This window comes from Pseudophryne corroboree, chromosome 6, assembly GCF_028390025.1.
Source record: "Pseudophryne corroboree isolate aPseCor3 chromosome 6, aPseCor3.hap2, whole genome shotgun sequence".
NCBI classification, from domain to species: domain Eukaryota; kingdom Metazoa; phylum Chordata; class Amphibia; order Anura; family Myobatrachidae; genus Pseudophryne; species Pseudophryne corroboree.
This window is the reverse complement of record NC_086449.1, coordinates 663,891,375-663,911,537: the sequence shown is the minus strand read 5'-3', so window position 1 is coordinate 663,911,537 and position 20,163 is coordinate 663,891,375. Positions and strand designations below refer to the sequence as shown.

The window sequence follows — 20,163 nt, the reverse complement described above, 5'->3', positions numbered from 1 at the left end:
GCATTGATGCTATGGACTGGCCCGCCTGTTCCCCAGACCTGAATCCAATTGAGCACATCTGGGACATCATGTCTCGCTCCATCCACCAACGCCACGTTGCACCACAGACTGTCCAGGAGTTGGCAGATGCTTTAGTCCAGGTCTGGGTGGAGATCCCTGAGGAGACCATCCGCCACCTCATCAGGAGCATGCCCAGTCATTGTAGGGAGGTCATACAGGCACTTGGAGGCCACACAGACTACTGAGCCTCATTTTGACTTGTTTTAAGGACATTACATCAAAGTTGGATCAGCCTGTAATGTGTTTTTCCACTTTAATTTTGAGGGTGACTCCAAATCAAGACCTCCATGGGTTAATAAATTTGATTTCCATTGATAATTTTTGTGTGATTATGTTGTCAGCACATTCAACTATGTAAAGAACAAAGTATTTAATAAGAATATTTAATTCATTCAGATCTAGGATGTGTTATTTTAGTGTTCCCTTTATTTTTTTGAGCAGTGTATATACACAGTATGTATAACTAGTAATGCAGAACCAGTGGGATGTAGGATAAAACATCACCAGACGTGTATAGTGTTGAATGCCATTGTATATCACCCTTTAGTAATTATTAGCCAAATGACTACATTTTGGATACATTATAAGCCACTACAACTTGTAAACATTCTTACACACATTTCATAGCACATTTACTATAAAAATATCATTACAATTAAACATCAATATTTCTATATAACAGTACTCGGAGCCAGTGCAAATTAGTGCATACATCTTTCACATTGATAGGAAAGAACATTCACATAAGCCAAAAAATGTCATTACGTAATAGCAACATGTTTGAGTGCTACATTTCTTATTTAACAATAATTGTTGGCATATTTTGAACTATTAATACATCAAACATACTGTACTGCACTTGAAACAGAAAATAATATTGTAAGTAAATGATTTTCAAGAGAATTATATACAGATCGTTAAAATGAAAAATATTGATGAAAAAAAATTGTGCATGCTTTTCAAAAATGACAAATAGACCTAGAATACAGTGCATATTAAAATGATCTCTTCACATTAAAACTGGTATGATGATCAGTGAATGTTCCCAAACATACCAGATACATGAGGTAAAGTATTATGCTCTTTAAGGGCATTGGGTATTGAGCATATATTACACTTGCAATAAACTGTATAGATTCTTATACTTAACTACATTTTCCATTTAAAAGCATATGCAGTTTATCAAAGTACCATATTGGATTCTTTAATAAACAAAACCTTGGTCAAAACTAGTGTTACTTATTCATAAGATTTCAGTAAAATATGTTAATTATGATTTTGAATTGTATAGTGGATCAAGATTTATTTTCCATAAAAAATAAGTTTGTAAATTTACTATATTGTTCAATAAATGTTAAATTAATTTGTTTTGAAATAAAAAGCTTGACGAGCACAACCTGGAATTGAACAATCCACATTACCAGGAGCTGTATTTCAATTAAAGATGAGTGGTTTGGTTTTGAAAACCGAACACACCCAAACTTTGGCGCTTCGAGTCAAACAAACAACCCAGCTCAAGTAACTTTGGGGTCAAATGTCAGATCTAAAAATGTAATCCTGAGTGTGTTATGGTTATGCTGCGGGGAGGGAGAGTTAGGGGGCTTGGTGGGCAAGGCGAGTATACTTATTGAACCCCTGTCAGGATCTACTCCATCGGGATATTAATATTAATATTAAGCATTGATTCTGCAATACTTAAAGTTTCTGTTAACATACAGATGTGTCCTAATTTACCTAAGATAGTGTATGCTATATTCATATTATAATTAAGCTGTGGCATCGCAAGACGCAATATGGAATATTACGCCACGTTCATGTCACCACCAGTGCCACTTGTGTGACAAGTAAAGGTTGTGTGTATGTGAGTATCTATGGAACTGCTAGTGCAAAGCTATAAATGCACACAAAATAGGACTTCTGTGTACTTGTACCACTAAAAGTTGCCATTGTGAGTGTATGAAAACGTATACGACCGGCAATAGGACCGATGTCCGGGCGATTTCCCTTTGCCCCGCACCATGCTTGATTGCCAATATACACTAGCATGATGTAATGAACGACGGAACAAATCTTTTTCTGTCATTCATTAAACTGCATTGGTCACTTGCGATATCTTCCAGTAATAGTAGCTGGAAAATATTGCATGCAACCTGCGGAAACATGCAATTGGACATACACACCAACCAATCAACTGTACTTGCCACCTCCATTTCCTTCCTCACTTCATGCCACTGTCGCGTTGAGTATGTAATGTTGGCATTCGGGATGCCAGCGGTCACAATACTGACTGCGTCATCCCGATGGTTTTAATCCAACAGGGAAAAGGTATGTATACTTATCTTTCTCCAATGCGCCCCTAACGCTTCCTCCCTACAGCCTAAACCTAACCCTCTCCCCCAGCAGCCTGACCCTAACCTTCCTCAGTGGTGACTAACCCCCCTCCCCCGCACACTCACTCCCTACATGGGTTATCCTCTGCGGCAGACGCTCATTCAGGGATCCTGGTTGTCTGGATTCCAGCCGTGGGTTTATGACCCTTCTCCGGATGTCGGCGTCAGCATTCCGAGCAGTATCTGGATCCCCTACTGTCACTTGCAGATGCTCTGTCCTCACTAACAGATCTCTCGTTTACTGATATACTCTGGAAATATTGTTTTTTGTTTTGCTTTTTGTTTCTTTTTTTGCATAAAGCCCATTGCATTGCAACAACTACATAATAGCCTTGTATTGCATACTTAATCCTATATACAGTGGTCCTCTTTATATAGACTGGTCTTCTAACTTGCATAGCAATGGGCAATTTTTTCCCGCAACCGACAAGTTTTTCATATTCAACTAAAGGAGAGAAAATCTTTAAAAATTACTGTGGCTTTTTTCTCGCAGCTTAAGTGCATGTCCAATTTTTCCTAAAATTGTTATTTTAATGAAAAATTGACAGGACTTGCTATGGAATCTAATGGTAAATTAGGCAACTGGAAGTTTTCAATTAGCCTAATTGGTCAAATAGTTAGATCGGAGAGCAGCACAGGTGTGAGGCATGCATGCTGCCCAGTCACTGCCCTGCTTTTGCTGCAGGAAGCTCTGAGGGATTTTCCTGCTGCGAATGCCTGACCTTGGAAGGACTGAGCATGAGCCCACACCTGGGAAAAGGATACTGCTCTGAGGCTTTCACACTCACACAGGGGGGATCTGGAACTGCAGGTGACTGGGGCGAGGAGGCAGCAGACAGGGTTCATAGCCAGAATCAGTTCTGCGAGGCAGAGACGTGCGGTGAGCTAAATGGCTTAGGAGGCACTGGCTAGCACCAGAGCCAGATTTACACGCAGTATATGAGCCAAAGGGTACATCAGGGCATCATACACAGATACAGCAGTATAAACTCCTGGAAATTTGGTGAGCTTTTGATCAGAGATGTGCAGAAAAGATAGGCAGATGAGGCACTGTTTCCAATTAGCTCAATTACTTACCTATCAAAGAAGGGTCTTCTGCAGCCAACAATGGAAGCTAGTCTACTATAGCAGCAGTGAGTGTGAGTGTGTGTGAGAGTATCCACCCCTCCCTGTGCAGTGTAACAGCCCCCCCTCGGATCCGGCTGCTGGGAGAACTACATCCCCCAGCAGTCCCCCCCAGTCGAAAGATGGAAGGGAGACCACCGGGAGAGTATGCGTGTACAAAACAGTATTGGCCATCTTCAGTCCTCCATTTAGGTAACATTTTTCTTGATATATTTTAGGCTACTCTTAGACAATAGCTGGGAAATATCCTGTAGCCGTTGCACATTTCACAAATAATACAGTGTTAATAAGATAAAATACTATGTACAATACTATCTAGACACCCTTCTGAACTGTGTTTAAATAATAAAATACATAACCACTGACAGTACTGATCCATACAGTGTAAGCCAAATAATAAAAAAAAATTAAAGTGCTGCTAAAAAAAATATGTAATCACATTGGCAAATAATGAGGTATGAACCTTGACCCTCCCACCTGTGTCAGTGGTGTTACTTCCAGAGCAATCTGACATAACACACAGCTACAGTCTCCAAACACTTCTGTTATTTCCCAAATATCATCTCATGATGAAAACAAAGACACTTTAGAAAATCTACCAATATAACATTAGAACATTGGCCCTCATTCAGATTCAGTAGCAGTTTTGCTAAAAAAAAATCAAAAGTGCTACTGATAACATGGCATGCTGGGGGCCATCCAGTTATGCAATCGTAATTCAATTGTGATCGCATCGCAGAAATCGGCAAATAGTGGTAGCCTCCTGCATACGCAACCAGGCTGCTTATGCAGGTGCATCGCGCCCATGTTTCCTATCGCAGGAAACGCAGGTGACGTCACCGGGGTGCCCCGAAAATGGCCTGCTCCACTCCCCCGCTAACACCGTGTAACCCCCCCGAACGCGGGCCATCCATCACTCACATTGTGTCCGCATCATTCCGGAATGCGATTGCATTGTGAATGCCCGCACATGCGCACTGCCGACTCTGCGCATGTGTAAACGGATGAAAAGCTGCCGTTTATTATTTTAGCAGAATAGCAACCAGTACTGAATGATGCCCATCATCCACATCCAAAAATATATAACAGTGTAGTGAATGCAAAGGGTACATACAGAACAGAAAAAAAGGCAAGGACTTCCCAAACACTACAATAGTAGATTTATAGAATATAGATAATGCTATGGATAACCTATACAATAAAATATAGAGATGATAAAAATCATGCCCCCACTTTGGCGAGTGTACATAGTGATGTTACAAATGATGACATCATGTTGGTGAGCATACATGTTCATCTGACCTAACATATATGGCGTGTACCTCACATTAAAACAATTGTCAGCACTCCCAACTCTAAACAAATGCTAAATAATTAAACTAGCCCTCCTTCCTCCCCCGTAAAGTTTAACACACAATACAGGCACATGTGTATTCATGTTACGTTTGCCATACCCAAGCGAGAGGGCCAACGCAGTGATGTGCGTGGCAAGGCCAGTGTTTCTCAGCAACAATACAAGTGCCAGAACTAAAGATGGGTCTGCTGAGCAGGAGGTACTGAAGTCTAAATAAAAAAAAAAAAAAAAAGAGGGTGGAGGGAGGAAAATAGGAAGAAAGAAGCAGGAGAGAACAGAGGCACAGACAGAGTCACTACTAGAGACATGTTCCTGCCTTCGCAATTACTCCCTCACTCACCTTGCTTCCCACCTGTATTGTGTACAGAGAAATGTGGTGCTAATTGTTACCTGTGCTCTGTTTATGTCTTGGTTACTGTAATGTTATGCAATGTTCTGTGTACCCTGTACTGTCCTACCTTTGGCATATATTATTATTATTATTATTATTATTATTATCATCATCCTCTATTTATATGGTGCCACAACGGATCCGCAGCGCCCATTGCACAGTACATAATCAAATGAGCAAACAAGAAAACAGAACTTACAGTTCAAGACAATATAGGACAGGTATTGAAAACCAGGATTTAGGTGCCATCAAAGGGAGTATGGAGTATAAGATAGTGTAAGTAAGAAAAGGAAAGGCACATGAGGAAAGAAGTCCCTGCTCTTGTGAGGTTACAATCTAAAAGGTGAAGGGCTAACAGACCGGGTGACGCAGAAGGGATAGACAGTGAGCATATACAAGAGGGTTAGGGGGAGAGATGACTGGGTTTGGTGAAGAAGTGGGTCTTGAGAGCCTGTTTGAAGTTTTGTAGAGAGGTGGAGAGTCAGATGGGGAGAGGTAGAGCTTTCCAGAGATAGGGAGCAGCACATGCAAAATCTGGTAGGTAGGAGTGGGAGGAGGTAATCAGTTGGCATGAGAGATGGCGTGCATTAGCAGAGCAAAGAGGATGGGTGGGAATGTATAGAGAGATAAGGTCAGAGATGTAAGAGGGAGAGAAGTGGGTGAGGGCTTTGTAGGCGAGTGTGAGAAGCTTGAATTGGATTCTGAATGGGAAGGGTAGCCAGTGAAGGTCCTGCAGGAAAGGGGATGTGGATGTAGTATGTTTGGTGAGGAAGATGAGACTGGCAGCAGCATTGAGGATAGATTGGAGTAGAGAGCGTCAATTTTGAGGGAGGCCAGATAGGAGGAGATTGCAGTAGTCCAATCTGGAGATGACCAGTGAGCGGATGAGGGTCTTAGTAGTGTCCTGGGTGAGAAAGGTTCTGATCCTGGAGATATTTGTGAGATGGAAATGGCAGGTTTGTGAGAGGTACTGAATGTGTGGTTTGAAGGCGAGGGAGGAATCAAGGATTACTCCAAGACACCGCACTTGGGGGTTAGAGGAGATAGTTGTGCCATCGATGGATAATGAAATTGTGGGAGGTGAGGTTATTCGGGAGGAAGGGAAGATGATCAGCTCAGTCTTAGACATGTTAAGTTTAAGAAAGCGCTTGGACATCCAGGAGAAGATAGCGGAGAGACAGTTGGAGATACGAGTGAAGAGAGCAGGGGAGAGGTCAGGGGAGGAAAGGTAGATTTGAGTATCGTCAGTGTAGAGATGATATTGTAAGTCAAAAGAGCTAATGAGCTCACCTAATGTGGATGTGTAGAGAGAGAAAAGGAGAGGCCCAAGAACAGAAACTTGGGGGACACCTACTGGTAGAGGAAGTGGGGGGGGGGAGGTGGAGTAATGAGATGAGACAGAGAAGGAACGGTCAGAAAGGTAGGAGGACAGCCAGAAGAGAGCAGTATCACACAGACCAAGGTAGTAAAGAATTTGCAGGAGGAGAGGGTGGTCTACAGTGTCAAAAGCAGCAGAGAGATCAAGGAGAATAAGCAGAGAGTAGTGGCCCCTGGATTTAGCAGCAAGGAGGTCATTGCAGACTTTTCGTGAGGGCAGTTTTAGTGGAGTGCAGAGGATGGAAACCAGACTGGAAAGAGTCAAAAGAGTCAAGCAGTGACTGGGAAGAAAGAAAGACAGTGAGGTGGTTGTAGTTAATATGCTCAAGGAGTTTGGAGGCAAAAGGGAGGAGAGAGATGGGTTGGTAGTTGGAGAGATTGGTTTGATCAAGGGTAGGTTTTTTTAAGAATAGGAGAGACAAGTGCATGCTTGAAGGCAGAAGGTACAGTGCCTGATGAGAGTGAGAGATTGAGTAGACGGGCAATATGGGAACAGGCAGAAGAAGAGAGGAAGTATAGAAGGCGGGAGGGTATAGGGGCAAGTGGGGAGGTGGAGGGGGTGAGGACCGGATGAGGACCATGACCTCCTCTCCAGATACAGGGAAGAAAGATGTCAGAGTTGGTAGGAGGGAAGGAGAGGGGGCGGGGGGGTGGGAAATGGCGGAGGGGGGTTGCTCAGGTTCTGGTGGGATGTTATGTCCTGACGAATGGAGTCTATTCATAATCAGAAATAGGATGGCAACAACATAACGCAGCATAACACAATACAGAGAAGGGAAGCATGGCGGTGCTTGTGTAGCATCTTCCGTGTAAGGTTGTGGGATGGTCTAGGCAATAGTCGAGTTCAACATGATAGTTGCCTGGGGAAATAAGCTGTTCCTATGTCTGGCAGTCCTCACTAGCCTCGAACTGTACCGCCTGCCAGACGGCAGCCATCAGAACAGGCCATGGGTGGGGTGGGAGCGGTCACTGATGAGCCTTTACACCTGCTTCGTGACCCTAGCCCGACAGATGTCTTCAATTGTCGGGAGATTATTCCCTATGATTTTACCAGCAACTTTAACAATTTGTTGTAGTCTGTTCTTGTCGTGAGTTGAGGCCGAGCCAAACCACACTATTATTGAGTTGCTGAGGACAGATTGGATGATTGCCGAGTAAAAGAGTATCAGGAGTTCCCGCGGCAGTTTGAACTTCCTAAGTTGATGTTAAAAATGCAGTCTCTGTTGGGCCTTACCCATGATGCCGTCAATGTTAGCCTGCCACCTCAAATCCTCAAATTGTGGATGTGAAGTAGGTGGCAAAGTCAAGAGCAGAAAGTGAAGAGGGGAGTTGAAGCGGGGGTGGGCAGAGGAGCAAGTTGACAGTAACAAAGAGGTGCCAGGGATTATAGGATTGGGAGGAGATGAGGTTTTTGAAGTAAGATTGCTTATAGAGGGTAAGGGCAGCAAAGTAGGATAACAGTATAAAGTGGAGTAAGTCGGCCTTAGAGCGTGATTACCCCCACTGTCCCTTAGCGGTACGTGAGCATATTTGCAGATATTTGGTGCATTTGAAGTGACAAGGTTGAGATGTTGATCTGCGAGGGTGAATATTGGTTAGTGGGGCGACAGAGTCAAGAGTAGATGTAAGGTATGCATTGTATAGGGAAGCAGCTTGTTCTGGGCAGGAAAGAGAGAGAATAGGAGAGAGGAGTGAGTCAAACAGGTCTAAATACTATATAGTACGGCACTGTGGACCACTTGTGGCGCCTTATAAATAAAATTTAATAATAATAAAAAGAAGAGCGGTGAAAATGATGAAGACAGAAGAGGATGAAAGAGGAAGTAAGACGTTAGGTCAGAAAGCGACAGGGAAGCAGGTATGAGAGAAGAAGAGAAAAAATGGGGAGGGAGCTCTGAAGAGAGTGAGAAGGAAATAAAGAGGCAGTAGTACTGGGAATGAAAGAAAAAATAATACTCTGGCAGCACTGATAGAAAATAAGAATAGTGAACCACCCACTGAGAATAAACCTTCTGTGTAACTAATACTACAGTACAGAACTAATGTTTATTTGATCAATTAGAATTTGTAGGAGTGAGAATTCATTAACAAGCTATGGGAAAAGTTTCTCAAAAATGTTTTATGAAAAAAGGCACACATGGTTGACACCCTAAAGCAGAGGTGGTTTGCATTTTTAACAAACAAGAAGGACAAAACAGTGTCACTCATACCAGGGGCCTCTATGTTTCAGGTATCAGGGTGTCTTTTAGGTACCTCTTTCAACATAGGCCCCTAATCACGGAGCCTATTTCCCCTGTGACCTTGCTGTGGTACGTTCAGGAAGTATAAAAGAGTATGTGAAGTGAGTGGCGGCGTCCCGCTCTGCACTCTCCACTCATCAGTAAGTGTCTAGCAGGAATATCCTCCCTTCCGATGAGCTCAAGTATTTTTTTCCTGAACATACAACAGCAAGGTAATTTACAATCACCCACAGAGCCTATGTTGAAAGGGCTCCCCAAAAGACTCCATTAGTGCTATTGCTAATAATTACACCCATGTACTTTAACAATGTATACACACATCACACTATACATACACAACTACATAGCAAGGAATCACAAGCGAATACAGAACTAAAGATTTTGTGGAGATCGCACCAGAACGGAGTTCTATATAAGAATATTATTCCTTAAATCCCTGAGTGCCCTTTTTTTGGAATACTTTTTTGGTAATCTTTTCCCATTGCTTGTTGTGAGAAAATGACCCTGATTGTGCCACTTTGTTAGTCTCTATATTTGTCCACATGTGCAACTGGTTTGCTACTAGTCATCATGATCTACACTTGCACCAGTCTACATTATACTTGGTGTAAAAGATCCTAGGACTAGGAACAGGCATATTTACCATTATGTCCTACACTGCATACTGTAGCCCGCAGTTTCATCAACACACCCTCACTTATCTTTCCCTACATGAGAACACCCAGCTGTAGACAAGTTATGCCTTCTCAGTTGCAAATACAGAAGGACTTGAAATAAGTAAAACTCTGTATCACCCCAACCAGTGGCGGAACTAGCAAGCGGTGGGCCCAGGTGCGACAAAATGCTTTGGGCCCCCCCTCATCCCATCCAAGTCCACCCCCTCACCCCTGGAGAGGATCTGGTGAGGGTGACCTGCTCAGGGCCAGAGAAATGGATACCTAGTAACAGTGCCGTAACTAGACATTTTAGCACTGTGTGCAAGAAACGGCATCGGAGCCCACCCCTGCATGCAAAACAGGGGCAGTGTGCGCCGTAGGCGCGTGCAAAAATACATAGGGCGTGGCTTTGTGGGGAAGGGGTGTGGCCACAAAATAATACCAATTCATAAAACAGTGCATAGTAGTCTCCATTATTCCAATTACGCTGCACAGTAGCACCACTACACCAGGTAGAGACCCTTTTACACCTTACGGCGGACAGATTCCCCTTTTTACACATTACGGCAGACAGCGTCTCCTTTTTACACATTATGGCAGACAGCATCCCCTTTTTACACATTAAGGCAGAAGGCGTCCCCCTTTTTACACATAACGGCAGACAGCGTGCCCTTGTTACACATAGCGGCAGACAGCGTGCACTTTTTACACATAACGGCAGACAGCGTCCCCTTTTTACACATAACGGCAGACAGCATGCCCTTTTTACACATAACGGCAGACAGCGTGCCCTCGTTACACATTACGGCAGACAGCGTGCCCTTTTTACGCATAACGGCAGACAGCATGCCCTTTTTACACATAGCGGCAGACAGCATGCACTTATTACACAACGGCAGACAGCGTGCCCTCGTTACACATTACGGCAGACAGCGTGCCCTTTTTACACATTACGGCAGACAGCGTGCCCTTTTTACACATTACGGCAGACAGCGTGCTCTTTTTACACAACGGCAGACAGCGTGCACTTTTTACACATAACGGCAGACAGCGTGCCCTTTTACACATTACGGCAGACAGCGTGCCCTCGTTACACAATACGGCAGACAGCGTGCCCTTGTTACACAATACGGCAGACAGCGTCCCCTTTTTACACATTTCGGCAGGCAGATTCCCCCTTTTTACACATTACGGCAAACAGTCCTCCTTTTTGCACGAAGAAAGAAAGAAAGAAAGAAAGAAAGAAAGAAAGAAAGAAAGAAAGAAAGAAAGAAAGAAAGAAAGAATGAATGAATTATACTTACTGTCTCCGCTGGATCAGGCTCCTCGGTGCAGCTTCTGGCAGAGATCCCGATTCCCGGGCAGGAGAGAAGGAGGAGGAGGGAGGTGGAGGAGGGAGCCGCAGCAGCGCTGTGTAATTGGTGGAGGCGCTGCTGCTGCTGTCCCAGTCCTTCACCACAGGCTGTTCTCCGCCGCTGTGAATGCTGGGATGCGCTTCACAGCGGCGGAAGACAGCCTATAGTGAAGCAGAGGGACAGCAGCAGCAGCGCCTCTACCAGTAACAGAGCGCTGCTGCGGATCCCTCCTCCACCTCCCTCCTCCTCCTTCCCCCCGTGTCTGCTGCGCTCCTCTCCTCTCCGGGCGGCTGTGTGCTGCGGGCACCGGTTACCCGCAGCACACAGCGGCATGTAATGAGTCAGTTTAACTCAATACATGCTTTGGGCCCCTGGACAGTGGCGGGCCCCAGTGCAACGCACTGGTTGCACTGGTGGTAGTTCCGCCTCTGACCCCAACTCACAACCGTTCAGCCCCAGAACATGTGCAGTGCGAAAACATGATATGCATGATGCTCACCTCAGTTTAGCTTAATTATCAGAAAACATTCTATTTTCAAGGAAATAGCCATCGCACCAAGCTACAGCGCAAAATTTTACATATATTTTATAGTCAAACCCTCAGAGGTCTCCTATTGGTAAAGAGCCACTATCACACCTTGTCATTAATGTCATCAGATGGCTTATGAAGCAGCAGTGACTTTAAATCTGCAAAGTGCAGCAATAAACACTGATTTCTAAAGTGTGATTAAATCAATGGCATCAGTAAGGGCCACAGTACTGCTCCTGTTTCAAATGTAGTAATAGCTTTCAGAACACTATAATAACAAACTGTAAATGGACATTTTTGGAATCAGAATACCTGACTATGCTAGGTTGCACTAACACCCTCACCCCCTATACCCCTAAAGAACAATGTTGCTTTTCTGCATATTCAGTACCTGAGGTGGGTAAACTTGGCATACCTCAAAACAGTCATGAAAGTCAGAATAGCAGGACAGTACACCTGGAGCAGGACAGTCCTGCCTGTAGCGGAACAGGTGGAAGGCATGTATAACACATTATATACATTTAAAAAATGGAACACATAAGCCCGCCTAGAAATGATATAACAGATCCAGTACTATGCCCACATTTTAAACATCTCAGTATAGTAACATCTCGAGGAACAAAAATAAATAAATAACCCATGCCTTTAATATACACTTAATAGGTTAAAACTATGGACTCTGGGCATTTCTTACTTAGCACTGGTAGACATTTATAGTGAAATGATTATTAAAGCGAATTCTTCATTAAAGATGATACTGTACACCCACAAATATCCAGTACACGCTTAGGGTGATGAGTCTGGGCTACACATTTCCAGTGAGGTGGTAAGTCTTCTGCTGCCATTGCATACCGCAGGCAGCACTACATCGCCAAGCACAATGTTGGTATTAATCACAAAACCAATGATAACTCTTTCTCACAATGCAATAGCTAACCTCATGTTTACTGTTAAATCATTGTAAACTTACAAGGTAGCAGAGTGCATGAGGGTGGTTCCTGCAGCTTTACAGTCAGCCAGAGGTGGTCTAGAAGAGCCTATTCACTTACTGGAAATTTTAGGAGAGGGCAATGCAACTCATGCTGGCAGTCACTGGGCAGGAAATCACATTTATCAGAGAGCTCTCTGTTTTCTTACCATATGCTAATCTAGTTTTATTACTAATACTTGTTTAGCTAAAGTACAATGAAGCAATACATTCATTACAAGATGTGTTGAATTGATCCAAGGTCCATCTATTACTTGTATGACATCCCCCCAAAATCTTCTCCTTTTATTTATCTTTCTGATGAACTAAAAGATTTTCTTGAAATGAGGAAAAAGGTTTTTTTGCTATGATCCAGTAGCTATTTAAGATTTTGAAAGCGACGTAGAATGACAGCTGCAAGTAAGCACTATGAAAGTACAATATGTATATATGATTCATTCTATATTAAATATCCGTTGTAGGTTTGATTTTTAAACATACAGTAAATCCTTATTTCAGTTCCTCAAATAAAAACTGAATCAAAGTTGTTGATTATTCACATTGAGGTTCTTAAAGTTTAAAGAAAATAACGAATTCAGTAATGTAAAAGAAAAAATATCTAAACATGAAATTAGTATTTAAGTACAAAAGAATATAGACATTAAATTACTGTCCTTTAAAATAACACACAATTGGAAGGGGAAAAAAAGTATGACAAAGTCCATGTTTGCAGACAGCTGCTTGTACTGAAAAGAGTAAGTTGGTATTTGCCCATAATTCAAGTAAAGTAGTGGTTGACACTGATTTTGTGTCAGTATTAAGGCATTATTATTATTGTACTATTCTTTATGAACTAAATAATGACATATAAATTGAGGTATTCCTGTTTTATAAACTTGCAATGCATACTAATTGAATATGCCCTTTATGATGTATGCCAGGGTTTCTTAACTTTCTTTTATTATGTACTCACTTTGGTGGGTAATATTTGCCAAGTACTCCCTAATGTAAGTTTATACTATGTACACTCTACTGCAGGGGTGGCCAAACCAGTCCTCGAGATCTACCAACAGTTCACGTTTTCCAGGTCACCTGTGGATCTGTAGAATGTGTCAGTTAGGAATAAATGCATTACATGTTTGAAAATGTTACAGTTAGTAATGACTTCACCTGTGCACTATCTAGGACGGTTGTCTGGAAAACGTGAACTGTTTGTAGATCTCGAGGACCGGGTTGGCCACCACTGCTCTACTGTGTGTACATTTTGAAAAGTAAACACATATCTCTTTAACAAGGAATTCAAATATCAGGGATGTGTAGCTGCACAGATCTGGGACAATTATTATAGGCCAGCAGCGAGCATTTTCATTTGCATCTCTATGGGGTATAAAGGAAAATGTGTGATGTTGGTAGTCCTTAGGTGCAGATGTTTTGATGGTTGCACTAATTGAATTGCCCCCTAAATGTTTAAAATTATCTACCCATAATTGTCCTGTATATGGTCTTACTATTTTATACCAATTTGGAAAAATAGTAAATTAATAGGTGAAAATACCTCTCAAACAGGTTTAAAGAGGCCCTGTTATGAAACCCTGCCATACATGTGATAGTAATAGTAACAGAACACACAACACATATATATATATATTCCATAAAAACAAGCAAGCATTAGTAATTAAATGGGAAGTACTATCCAAATATGAGTTGAGATTCATTACTTTAGATTTATGCGTAGAAATGAATTGCATCACAGTTGCTGGTAAATTATCAAACTAATTCAAGTAATTCTTGACTCTTCCATTTTTTTCTAAGTAATTTTATGATTCAAAGTTTGTAAGTTAAAACAAGAGCCAAGTGATTATTTATTACTGAACTTCTATAGAAGCTCAATACATTTTGGAGTACTTTTTCCATTTAGAACAATATAAGGTAGACATTTCAGCAACAAAGTTCAGAAGAAACATTATTTCTTTTAGACAAACAATTTGGAGTGCCACGCTTGTTTCAATAATAGTACCACAAAACATTATGAAATATAAAAAGCACTGTAAAACGTCAATATTGTAGTATCATACATAGTAAACTATACAGATTGCAAACACCAACAAGGGCAAATGTGCCAGCTGCTGATCATTGTGGTATATTGTACAGTACATTTGATTTTCAGCATTCCAGCATGCACACCTGTGGATAATATTTACAGTAGATGTTGCCTACTTGTTGGATGAATAAGACTCAAAGGAAAGATTCTAAAGGCATGCTTTTCTCGCCATCTTATAGAGGGGCAGATGTATTAACCTGGAGACGTCATAAGGAAGTGATAAACCAGTGATAAGTGCAAGGTGATAAACACACCAGCCAATCAGCTCCAATATGTAAATTAACAGTTAGGAGCTGATTGGCTGGTGCGTTTATCGCTCCCCTCCCCTTTAGAATGTAAGCTCTTGTGAGTAGAGCCCTCTTCCCTCATGTGCTTATCTTTCTTCTTACTTTAATAATCTTCAACTGCACCAAATCCAGCAGTCTTCTGCCACCAGATACTTATTCCAGTGTCATCTGCTGATGTAGCTATATTTACCCTATACTTGTCCTATATTGTCTTCAACTGTAAGTTGCTGTTTTCTTGTCTTGATTATTTGTTTATGTACTCTGTAATTGTGCACTGCGGAACCCTTGTGGCGTCATATAAATAAAGGATTATTATAATAATAATAATAATAATAATAATAATAATAATACATTTATCAGTTTCTTATGCCATCTCCAGGTTAATACATCTGCCCCATATGTAGAAAAGTTTTCTGATAAACATTGCTCAGCATAATTTATAGAAATTGCAATTATCTGTAGTACAGTATAGTATTTGTCTGTCTAGGTATTTCACCAACATTTAATTGTGATTATAATTATCGTCAGTAACTTATATTTGGCAGCACATTCCGTTGTGCTTTGCAGCTGGAAACAAACAGTAATAAAACACGACCAGGTAATAACAAACAGAGACAGAGTACAGATGTTGTAATGGTTAGCATTACAGCCTCAGAGCACAGACCTCAGAGGTCATGGATTCAATTCCCACCATGGCCCTAACTGTGTGGAGTTTGTATATTCTCCCTATACTTGCATGGGTTTCCTCCAGGTACTCTGCTTTCTTCCCACAATCCAAAAAATACCGGAAGGTTAATTGGCTCAAAACAAAAATTAACTGTAGTGCGTGTACATGTTTAGGGCATATTGGATGGGCCAAGTGGTTCTTATATGGCGTCAAATTCTAGGTTTCTATGCTTATAGAGGTAAGAAGAAATGTTCTATATATTGCATAATGGTCCAGCTAGATTGTGGGGATTCTTTGTCGGCTGTATGATTTAGTCACAGAGCAATGTTGGCCAAGGGTCAGTATGTGAAAGTGAAAAAAGAGAATATATATAAAGTTATGTGTGGTCAGTTTTCAGGGAACGCTTGAAGGTTTGGAGACTAGAGGAAAGTCTTATAATGCACGGGAGAACATTCCACAGGGTTGGTGCAGCCCGAAAGAAGTCCTGTAACTGCAAATCCGACCGAGTAATGCATGTGGATGAAATGGAGAGGTCAGGTTGGGAGATATTTTGAGATATGCGAAGAGACATATATTGGTGTAGTTTTGTAAATAGCCTTTTGTGTAAGTAATAGTATTTTATATTGAATACGGTAGAATACAGGTAACCAGTGGAGGTACTGACCGAGTGGATCAGCAGACGAATGTTTGGCGAGGAAGATCAGCATTCAGAATGGATTGTAATGGTTAGAATTTGTTTTAGGGAAGACCAGCACGAAGAATTTTGCATTATTATATGCGGATGATGAATGCATTGATTATAGTTTTTGCAGTATCTTGTGTAAGATATGATCATATTCTGGATATGCTTTTTAGATGTATGTAACATGATCTTATAGTGGGTTCTTTCCATAAGCTTTATACAGTGGATATGTATCCAATGGATGCTAGGATATACTGTACAGTAGTTGAAAACAATTATTTTCAGAACAGATCAATATTGTCCACAGGTGTGTAAAGCCTTCTAAATCTCATTTAAAGACAATTTTACTAAATACAGTAAATTATATCAATATAATCTAGAGATATCTATTACCAGTGCTACCCCAAAACACACACACACACACACACACACATTAATATTTTTAAAAAAATTGTCAACGCAACAGCATATAAAGAGAAGGCAGAAAAAGTGTAAGTAAAAAATTAAGGAAATGTAATTATTCCACAGGGTGAAAGGAAGAGAGCAAAAGTCCACAGCTGGGATAGCATGCATTTTATGCTATAGGCAGAATTATAAATAGGTCTTTTACTTGAAGATTTTGTTTTGGTTGGATAATCTCCATCAGGTTTAGACAGCCACTGCACAACATAATTCTTCTTTAGTGGATCAGATGAATTTCCTAAAACAAACAGTAAGTTCTCATTAAACACATTGTCTTAATATTGCTTCATTATTTCACATAAATTCAGGTAAAACACAATAAATGGTAATCAGGTTATAATGAGTATACTTTGTCCACAGAACATAATGTATGAATAATATACTATATTGTCTTGAACCAGTAAAATTAAAAAGCATTAAGGAGGTGCTACAATGTGCTTATGTTGAAGCTCAGGCAGTGAGTTTGGCAATGTTACAAATAGTGCAATAATGAAACAAAAATCTTGCAAAGATTTAAATCTGTGGTATTTTTCTTGTTGGTTTACTACAATGATTAATATTTCAATACTTGTATATTACACAGCACGGTAAATGGATATGGATATGTATATGGATTATGAATGCAGACCTGATGCTACTATTGGACAGCTTTTGGCAGCTGAGCAGAGTTGCCAGGATATTGATGCTGGGGAGTTGCATCAGATGCGTACAGTACAGAGTATGCATTTAGATAATCAGGGTGAGAGAGTGGATGTGGAACCCTACACACAATATGCATCAGCAGGAAGCTATAGCCCAATCATTAGCAAGAGAAAGGCTATAGGGATGCATATAGAAAGCAGTGATAACTGCTTCTACATTTTTACAGAAAAAGAGCCTATTACCACTTTTATAAAATGTATTAAAAGTCAGACCATAAAGAAATTAGAGATTCCTCTAGCTGTGGCTTCAGCCTCTATAAATAAAGTTGCTGCCATAGTAGCAGTTCTGGTGACAGAGGGGTACAATGGGGACACTTCTATCAGGCCCTGAGAATCTGAATTGCCCTAGCCACTCAGGAGACCACAAAAGAACAACAGAAGACAGAGATGGTAAGTGAGAGACACAGGGGTGCCGGGGGAGGGGATGTGTTCTGGGTGCTAGAGCTGGTGAGAGACACGTGTCTGTTGGTAGGGATGGAGAGGGGGGCACTGGAGCCAAAAGAGAGGGGAATGAGGATGAAGATAGAGAGATTCAATGGAGGATGAGTCTGGTGAAACAGAGAAAGTAAAAGGACACGGAACCCCAAAAACAAGAGTGTACAAGGCCCCAAAATTTCTGTTGCTGTCCTGTATGTTGGGAAAGCATGATCTACACTTATTTATTTATTAACAGTTTCTTATATAGCGCAGTAAATTTTGTTACGCTTTACAATTGGATATTACAATGATATAACAAAACTAGGTAATAATCATAGAGGCAGGAAGGCCCTGCTCGCAAGCTTACAATCTATAGGCACTTACTGACAAAAAGCAAAGGTTACTTACCAGTATCACCACTGCCGCTTGATGTCATCAGCATTACACCAAAATCTTATGGTTTAACTAGACCTCCCTTACTTTGTCATAGGATGTTTTAGAATATGCTCCTGAAAATACTTCAAGCTGTGCATCAGTAATCAGCAAAGCAGGATAAGCACAGTGTTATGTGCAGTAATAGTACATGTGAGTTAGAACACTGGGTATAGAGGGAAGTGGCTGGTGATGCGAGGGTCTGAGAGAACCGTGCTCTCAGGTTTAATTATGTTGCTGGAATCTGAGTACGGGCTTTCCCATTAATAAGCTCTTTATCAGGGTTTGGAGGTGGGAAACAGACAGTAGGTCGAAGCTATTCCTAAAGAGCATAGAAACCTAGCATCGGACCTGAGGAATACATACTGCACCTTGACAATAATTAAGTCTTCACTGCCTGGCAGAGCCTCGCTGGCGGCACCTGTATGCTGACAACCATGGCCGGCTCTACCATTAGGCACCTGCCTAGGGTGCTAGATCTGGGGAGCGCCTCCGAGTCTGCCTATCACAAAATTAAGGATGTCTCTAAAAGATACATCCTTGTTGTACTTAATTAGGTTTACCATACTATTCCTTTAAATTGGGATGCTCATGAATTCCACAGGTTCTATTGCTGATTAAAACCAGGTGAAATGCAGACTTGAAGTTAGCCAGCCACAGAACTTGTGTAATTCATGAGTGTCCCGGGTTAAAGTGATAATACGGTAAGACTCTACTTAATGCATGTGGTGGCTGTTGAATTTGTTAGCCACACTTTCATCTGAAGGGCTGGGATGTGGGTATTGGTGGTGGTTGGGGGCAATAGGCTGATGTTTTGCCTAGGGTGCAAAGAAACCTTGCACTGGCCCTGCAGACAACTTAATCAACTTAAACTGGATATTTTTTCTGAAAACTGATTAGAAATTGTTGGGGTCTTTTTGTTTTTTTTTAAATGACTGAATTAGGTTAAGGACATCTATGTAAAACCTAATCAACATGATTTTATAAAAAAAATACTTAAAAGTTGAAGGCTTAGACGTATGTATCGCATATTGGCCCTGGATGCTGCCAGACTTTATGACACATCAGTAAGCTAAGCTGCTCTATTAATTGAATAGCCTCCAGTCAGATGTATTCATGTATAAATCACAAAACATTATTAGCAGGGTCAGAAGTTTATGTACTGTAGTAAAAGTAAAAGTTGTGTTTTCACACAGATTTGCCATGATAAATGATGTTATAATTATACATCTATTTAAAAAAAAAATGCACTTTAGTGTACTTGGCCAATAATGACCAGGTGTACAGCAATTTTTCATTTTTGGTGGAATAGTGCATCCACCTACATTCTCTGTACAGTATATACTTTTCAAATTTAGTCTCATTAAATGTTGGTTTTATATAGAATCCAGGAAAGGCAGCACACAGAATATATACAATAGCTCAGGTGTAGAAATCAACGTTTAATATCACTTCGTCATCAGGATACAAAAAGTGAATAATGACATAACTTTTAAAAGAGGTTATGCCTAAAATGTCTAGATCCATGATGCAAAATAACCAGAGTAAAGCAGAGTTTAATGCACTTGTTGATTTATCGCAGTGTTCGGATATTATCATATGCCCCGCTGATAAAGGCGGGGCAATTGTTATTCAAGATCTGCATGACTATAGAGCTGAATTAGAGAGAATTGTGCGATAGCAAAGTATATAGAGACCAGGGGCGGAACTACTGGCGGGGCAGGCAGTGCATTGCACTGGGGCCCCGCCGCACTCAAGGGCCCACAGCCGCCGGCATTTAGAACAGATTGACATGCGGACGAGCGTCCGCATGTCAATCTGCGGTCTCCTCTCCCTCCTTGCCGCAGTGCCTGCTCCCCCGGCCCCCCCTCCCCCCTCTATGTGTTGGAGGGACACGAGCGCATCGCGCGTCTCTCCTGTGTCCCTCCTGGCTCTCCCCCGGCCGGTCTAAGGAAGCATGTGCCGTTCGT

General features: G+C 41.5%; 1 protein-coding gene across 1 annotated transcript in view; it reads right to left on the bottom strand.

Moving 5' to 3' along the window:
* LOC134933200 (A disintegrin and metalloproteinase with thrombospondin motifs 2-like) overlaps nucleotides 1-20,163 on the bottom strand; it is a 968,191-nt gene that overhangs the window by 33,940 nt on the left and 914,088 nt on the right. The window contains exon 21 of the mRNA XM_063928241.1: nucleotides 16,792-16,881. Within this exon, the coding sequence (XP_063784311.1) occupies nucleotides 16,792-16,881 (90 nt within the window). The remainder of the gene's footprint in view (nucleotides 1-16,791; nucleotides 16,882-20,163) is intronic.